Here is an 8,209-nt window from a genome sequence, read left to right as displayed (position 1 = left end):
AGTAGGAATGCAATGTGTAAAAGTGATTAGCAAGAGCAACAGCTCAGCTCAGCTAGAAGATTTTAACATTCCGAATCACCACCACCTAAAGTGAAAATGGATACAAATTGTGTTCGGAGAAGTGGTGAGGGACGACCTAATCATTATCTAAAAGGTAGCTTGTCCCCAGATGATGTCCTCACAATGGACCTAACCACTCACATTCCCCGATGGGACAACCTAAGCTTGGAGAGTGACTCTACACTAGCAGCGCTGCCCCCTCCACTAATGGAAACCGTTCAAAAGGCACTCCCTTAGGACCCGTAGTTGTATCATGGTCATACACCTGGTAGTACCTGCAGTATTTTGTTGGGGACGAGTCTCCATCCTCACCAGGATACCTGTCTGGCCCTGCGTGTGATGCCTCGCGAATCACAACATTTTCCTCGATCTCTTGATAGTTTTTTTGCAGGCAGGGAAGCCTTAGGGCCCTCTAACTTGGCATCGGAGCCTCTATCCGTCCATCGTGCTTCTGTGGTGTATCCTCTGGCCTTATCATTTCTTGATCAAGAATTTCTTCTTTGATAAAATCCACCCATCCATCATAGGTTTTGGGTCTTCGGTTTATTACCTCTCTTTAAAAGGGAGTCAATCATTCCAAATCGATCTTTCATGTCGAGGACAGGCAGGGCATTCCTGCATGATGCACACTTACTATTCCACTTCTTGGCTCCTCCAAAGAGAGTAATGTGAAAGCTATGACATTTTTATTTTAGCTTAGTTCCTAAGAAGTTTATATGAGTATTACACTCTTAAGACATGGTTGATGTGATTGTCTTTCCAACAAAAAATTGTTTTTACGGCATTGGAAAATTTTCAAGGGCCTCCCCTTTTTTATGATCTCAGAAAAAGGGACATATTCGTCATTGTCCTTCATTTTCACTAGCCAGACTGCCTGCTCCCTTTTCCTACTATGGGGCAAATAAAGAATGGTCCTCAAAGGACTAGTTACATACATTACGAATCTCTCTGTGTACTATCAAATCTATAAATGGAACTGATACATTAGAGACGATGAATTGACATCTTAACACCACAATTTGCTTGTTCCTTGTTGAATAATAAGAGATAAAAACTTGAGCCCTTCAATTCTTGAATATCTCACCTCGTTTCAAGATTCAACCCTTAAAGGTGGCACTGATACACAACTGGAATAACCAAGATTCCGTTTTCATTGAATTGTTCAGGTGAATTTGAATATGGAGTCTCAACACATAAAATTAGAACTTTGGGTTGGAGTTGGACCCATGGATAGTCCTGCTGAATGACAAGTTTGTAACTGATTATGAGGGTATCCTGCAATCTTAGATACTAATTGTCAGATTATGCATTCATACTCAAATTACAAATATTAAGCGAGAATGGCATGCAAAAATGGCTTGGAACTAAGAAAGTTATGTTTGGGAAATTTAACATGAAATAATTCAAAAAGTGAGTAGTGTATAAAAGACTAAACTTTATTCGGGAAGGGATTTCCTGTAAACCTTGATCCTATTAAAAAGAAAAAACTGTTATTGGAATCATGCCATACAAAAATGGCTTAGAACTAAGACAGATTCAGACCACAGTGACCAAAAAAAAATCTTTCCCCAGCGGGGGGCAACTGCTTTGCAGTGCTTGAGACAGAGCACAAATATGATTACTTCTGGATCAAATAGTGGGAAGTGACCTTAACCATGTAGCAAAGAAGCTTGAATTCCTCGTTCTGGTTGTCCATATTGGCCGGGTCGATTGGTTCCTTCTTTAAAACATTTCTGCAACTCATAACTTCTTGCAGGGCATCTTTTATTTCGACAGTAATGAACCTGTAACGATTAATATCTAAATAATTCTTCACCACTTGGAGATCACGAATGGCATCGTTGTAATTCTTGGAGCAAGCAACATACTTCTCCTGCAATTCAGAATTCTTGGTGTCTGTGTAGAGTTGATTGTACTGGGTGTGGACTGCATTGGATTTGTTCAACGCCAGGTCAACTGCAACTCCTGTTAGGCCCTTTATATCTGTGTTCAAGCTTCTGGGATCTGATTTAAACAGATTCAAACACTCTGTACGATTCTGGGTTTTGGAGCAAATGTGCTGAAGATCCTTTTCCTCCATTGAGTGGCACATTAAAGATGGAACCACAAGCAAGAAAATGAGAACCATGGAAATCAACACAGATGAGAAGTTGTGTAGGAAAGAAGCCATTTTTGCTCTTTTTTTCTCAATTTCTTTTGCTTTTCTTATTTGTTGAGTGATCAAGAAAGTCTATGACCCTCTTTTTATAGTAATTAGACCATAGTAATAAAAAATATAACATAAGTGTCATTACTTGAAATTTATTGTTCTTTCTTAGGTTACAAAGATGAACTTTTATGTGCCTAAATAATTTTATGTAGGTCAAAAACATTAATTCTCTGCTGTTACATTAGGAAAGTCTTAAAACAACAAACTCAACAGAAATTTGCAGCTCAATACGATACTTTGTCCATGTTTAGAACCTGAAATGTGTAGTGTTGCTGGACAGGCTTAATTAAAGAAATGCACGAGATATAATTTCTCAACTTTTATGCTAATTTAATGTAGCGAATTAGAGTATGCCCATGTTTTCTTTTCGTAGTTTTCCTCTATGAAACTACATTTTCTTTGAATTTAATCTCAAAAGAATGACAATAGATTCTCTGATAAAGAAATGTAAAAAGGCGTCAACCAATTGCAATAAAATCAATGTTTAAAAATGAAGCATAGACGTAAAAAAACGTAAAAAATGCGTTTTCTTATTTTAATATTATTTTAATTTTTAATCAATCAAAAAAACCGTTTAATAATTTAAAATAATACCTACCATATATCTAAATCAATTTTATAGGAAATTTATACATTTTTTTCAAAGTTTTCAACAAAAAAATAAGTTCCAAATATAAATATCAAATAGTAAATAAATAGAAATTTTTCGAGATTTCATTTGTTTAAAACTTCAAGCAGCTATTTCGAATTTAGAACCAACGAAATGAAGAAATCAACATTTAAGTTTTAACTTAGAAAAATTGGAAAAATAATAATAATTAATTAATTAATTAATTAAAAACGATAATTATGCCCACCTAGGTGCACATAACCGGTCAACAGTTATTGTTGACTGCTAAATAAGGCACCAAGCTACTCGGTTTGGCCTTTCCGCCGCGCATCGTGCATTGGCAATGCCTACATTGTAATGCTTATTTGCATGTGCCACCAATGCGCGTCTTTTAAAACAGTGAATAAAATAGATAGAATTTCTCACATGCAAATAAGCATTACAATGTACACTAATCTCAGCTGCTCTAGACTTTCATTTCATAACAGCAATTGAGGTGAAACAGCACAGATTGTACTTATTAGAAGCATTCAAATATAGAATTAACAGTTTCAAGACCAATGTAATTTAATTGCAGTAAAAATTAGAAACTATTAGAAAATATGTACCAAAAAATTGGAAATGCTCAGAAATAGAAAAATGGGAATGTGCAACATAATATTAGAGATTAGTTGTACATAATCGATCTCAAAAGACCAAACTACAACCTTTTATACTACACTGTGAACTTCTACATAGTTGCAAGGAAATATTGAAAATCCATAAGAATTAGAGAACTACAAGAGATTCCTGAAGAAATATAAATACAATACATTTATCAGCACAACCATTTATGGCTAGTAAGAGCATTGCCTGAGAAACTGTTAAAACAATCACAACATGAAATTATTTAAGAAATTGAGGAGTGTATAGAAGTCTAAACTTTATTCATAGGTAGAGATTTCCCAAAAACCTTGACCATACAAAAACAAACAGAAGCAACACTATTTAGAAAAATACTTTTAATTGGAATATGTCATTTAAAAATGGCTTAGAACAACCACAGGTTCAAACCAAAAAATTTCCCTCCAGCAACCAGTGGGAGCAGTTTCCCCAGTGGTCTCGAGACAATGTGCAATATAGTTCCTTTTAGATCAAATTGTTAGAAGTAACCTTGACCGTGTAGCAAAGAAGCTTGAATCCATCGTTGTGGTAATCCATATGGGTCGAATAGATTGGATCCCTCTTGAAAGCATTTCTTCGCCTTATAACTTCTTGTAGAGCATCATTTATTTGTACAGGATTGAGCTAGTAACGATTATTGTCCAAATACTTCTTCACCATTTAAAAGATCACGAATAGCATGGTTATAACTCTTGGAGCAAGTAATACATTTTTCCTGTCCCTGGCGTCTGTAAAGTTGATCGTACTGGTTGACCAATGTGTTTTCTAGGCTCTATCAAGACAGAACGAAAGGGGACATGTTATCTCATGCCTTGCTGGCAGCAGCAGTGTGGGGGTTTAATTTCTGAGACATGAAATTGGACTCCTCATAGGCACAGTGTACAGGCAAGTCTTGTTCCCTGGCCTGTTGAGGCATATCCTGCAATTTACCTCCCTCACAAAACTCTACGGACAGGACGGTGAAGGCCCTCAATGTTGGGGTTCGACCTTTTTTTTAATAAATAAATAAATAAATAATAATAATAATACAATGGAGGGGCAGATACCTAATCTCTAGTCAAAGGAAGAAAAATTGAAACAGTAAAAAGGAAGATACTACTAATAAGTGTATTTTATACACTTATTTGGTGCCTAAAATAACGATATTTGATGGTTCTTTTGACAAAAGATATCCTAAATTTTTGTATTCTATGTTTAATAGATGTAACTCTATGAATGAAAAAGAAGTTGAAGGAAAGAATCAAAAAGTGGCGTAAAAATGGCAAAATCCAAAGTATCGAGGATTAAATTGGCCATTGGATGAAAGCTGGGGATCAAATTCAGCACTTTGAAAGTTGAGGACTTGAAGAAAATAATAAATTAAATGGGCCTAATTGTTGGACTTGTATAGGATTCAAATTCATTAACCATTGGGAATCCCATTAAGAGGAAATTGCACAATAACTGGCATTTAAAGATTACTTTTCAAAATTCAAGTACAAACTTTAATTAATCATAGATCCGATATATTATCCTTAATCAACCTCAACCAATCCCCAATTCCATTTTCAAACCTAAATCTCTCTCTCTCTCTCCCCACCATTTTCTCTAGACTCTAAACCTAGACACAACTATAGATTTGCCTGATCGACGCTGTGGAGTTGATGCTTTGGTGAGTCTGGTGTGGTGTGGTGAGAACGATTGGTGGTAGTGGTACGAAGGGTGATGGTGGTGGTGGTGGTGCCGGCGGCGGCATCTATGGTAGTAGTGCATCGATGCGGCTACGTGATGACAGTGTCACGATGTCATGGAGTCGATGTTGTGGCGAGATCAACTCCAATTGGGTGTATGAGAAAGGCAGCAAGCGATAGTGGTGAGTTGGTGTGGTGGATCTAGGTAGCCGCGAGGTTTGGTGAGAAGGATAGGCGGTAATAGTATGATGTGGTGATGGTGGTGGTGGTGGTGCATTGAGGTGGCTGATGGACCTACTGTACTCTACTTCGCAGTTCATCACTTGCCTCCACAACACAATCTCTGTCATTACTGTCAACCACAAATACAACCCCCTAAGTGTTTTTGAAGTAGTACCTCCATAATGGATGGATCTATGAATAGTTCTGCTTGTGTTTTGCAAGTGAATCAGTGAGTGAAGCAGTTGTTGTGATGTAGTGAGGATGGCGATGGTTGTGTTGCTTGTGTGTTTGGTGGTGGTGGTGGTTGTGGTGACAATGATGGGTAGGTGTCTGTGACCAACTATTTAAGCATCTGTGATAAATGATTAGGTGTATGTGACCAACTATTTAGGCATATGTGACAAATGATTTAGGCATCTGTGACAAAAAATTAGTGGTGCAATGAGGGTGGCAATGTTATTACAGTTGTTGGTGTTTGCTAGTGGTGGTGGTGCGTTGTGGATATAGTGTGGTGTGTGGTGAACCCACAGAGGTGGTGCTTGTAGGGGTGCAAGTTGGTGGTTTGGGTGACTACCGATTTTTTTTTTTTTGTTGGCGGTGGTCTGTGACCTTAAAATTTGGTCCGTAACTCTAAAATTGATAATTTGTGACAATCTGTGACCTATAAACATTTTGATTTGTGACGTCAAAATACTTTATAACCTACAAAATTTTTAATTTGTGATCTCGAAAAAATTCGTGACTAATTAATTTGATGATATGTGATTAGTAAATAAAACTGTGACCCATAATTGTGACTTTGTGATCATTAATTATGTAACTGTGACTTTATTATACTTAATTAATAAATTTTCAATCAATTAATTATACAGAAACCTGAATTTTAAATTTTTAAACTTTGTACTTGATTTGTGAATTGGTGTAAACGATATACCTTATATATGAAAAAAATTTAAGTGGGCTTATGGGAATTTTTAATACAAATAAAAGTGGGCTTATGGGAATTTTATGTGGAATAAAATACAAGTTGGTGGCCTTTATGTGTGTGTATATATATATATGTATATTTATATACACACAACTCACGCATGCAATAGGAAAAGTAGAGAGAAATTGGAGTTCTTTGGTAAGTCAAAATTGGGCTGGAAATTGAAGGAGAATTGAAATATATTTTGGAGTTCCTTTTTTTGTCAAACTAGGCGACTGACATTCATACATATATACAAGCAGCCCTTAGTCTATATATATGCAATAAGCGAGAGAGAGAGGAACGGAGAGAAAAAAAGGGCTGCCAACAGAGAATTCTTTTTGGATCCACACGTTGATATTTTTTAAATTCACATGGGGTTCACTGATTTTATGAGAGTGAGTACACTATTTTGTGAACAAAATTTTATACAAATATCTTTATCCATTCATTTTTATACAAATATCTTTGTCCAATATCTGTCCAATGGACCCTAATATTATAACAACTAGTAAAGAAGAATAAAGAGAGAGAAGACGCTGGCTGTTATGATCTCGACGAATGGAATAAAGGAAAATACTACTCTGAATGATTTTACTTTCTTTTATGTCTAAAATAGACTTTCCAATTTGCATCATATAGCCAGCAGTTGATTTTAAGGATCTAGGACAGTGAAGGTTGGACTTTTTGTTTCTTCATCTTTCCAATTTATCAATGTGCTGTATAGTTTACAATTTTGTTATTTTATTTTTTATTTTTTTTGATAAAACCAGGTGCCCTGTGATGTAACTATTGCGTTCCCTCTCCTAGTAGCTAAAAAATTTGCCGCCAAGGCTAAAAGCTTGGTCGAGGCCTCTTTTTGAGTTAAATTTGGGCCCATGTAGTTCATAGTCGTCGACAGATACAGATAGTCAAGAAGAAATTATTTTATAGCTAAGTTATTTGTCAGACAATATTCAGGGATCTCACTCATATTTGAGAGTGCTTTTATTGTTTGGGAAACAGTGAGAGCATTAGGATGTGCACAGTTATACTATTCCATTAGTTAAAATTCTATAAAGGAATCATAATATGGAAGAGACAACATGGGAAAGTGAAGATCAAATGGGTTCTCAATATCCTCAACTTTTAGTGCTTAGTCAGTTGAATTCCGAAGATGAAATTTTTTGAAGGGGTAAATTTTGTAATACCTTAATTTATTAATTGAATCAAACATTAGGAATTGATCAACTTAGTCAAGATATTAAAAAAATTGTGAAACAAACAAAAAAAAAAAATCAAATTCTATCCACTCTAATCCATTTGAATCTAAATCCATTTTACAAACTTACATACAGAGAAACAGATAGAGAAACGAGAGGCAAAGAGAGAAGAAATGGGGGGAGGGGAGGGGAGGGGAGGGGGAAGAAAAAAAAAACAAAAGAAGAAGATGAAATTCAAGCTGGGACATAATTCACTTCTTGCTGGAATTAATTCTATGTTTGCCTTTACATCAGGTGAGACCAAAAAAGGATTACACGAATTAATTGTGTTATGTTTACAAAGAACTAAGAATCATCAATTCAGTCTTTAGCTTAACATTTGGGGCTATATCAAGTACTATCTATTAATTCTAGAAATGAAAGAAATGGGATAACTTATGCTCAATAAAAAGAAAGGAGGCACAATATATTTCTTCAATTGGAGAGATTAATCAAATATGAAAATGGAATGGGAAATATTGAAATTCAAGAAATGGATTTATGGGTATGATTAACTTGACTTGCATAATAGAATAATGTGAACTAGAAATTGGATTTAGTTATTCC

General features: G+C 35.6%; 1 protein-coding gene across 1 annotated transcript; it reads right to left on the bottom strand.

Moving 5' to 3' along the window:
* Positions 1-1,164: 1,164 nt before the first annotated feature.
* On the bottom strand, positions 1,165-2,230 carry LOC111392451 (pectinesterase inhibitor-like). Its single transcript, XM_023017801.1, has 3 exons — positions 1,683-2,230; positions 1,524-1,530; positions 1,165-1,335 (listed from the first exon to the last, which is right to left on the bottom strand). The coding sequence occupies exons 1-3, from the start codon at positions 2,228-2,230 to the stop codon at positions 1,165-1,167; spliced, it is 726 nt and encodes a 241-aa protein (XP_022873569.1).
* Positions 2,231-8,209: the final 5,979 nt, after the last annotated feature.

This window comes from Olea europaea, unplaced genomic scaffold (assembly GCF_002742605.1).
Source record: "Olea europaea var. sylvestris unplaced genomic scaffold, O_europaea_v1 scaffold93, whole genome shotgun sequence".
In the NCBI taxonomy this organism is placed as follows: Eukaryota; Viridiplantae; Streptophyta; class Magnoliopsida; order Lamiales; family Oleaceae; genus Olea; species Olea europaea.
This window is presented reverse-complemented; position numbering and strand designations above follow the sequence as displayed.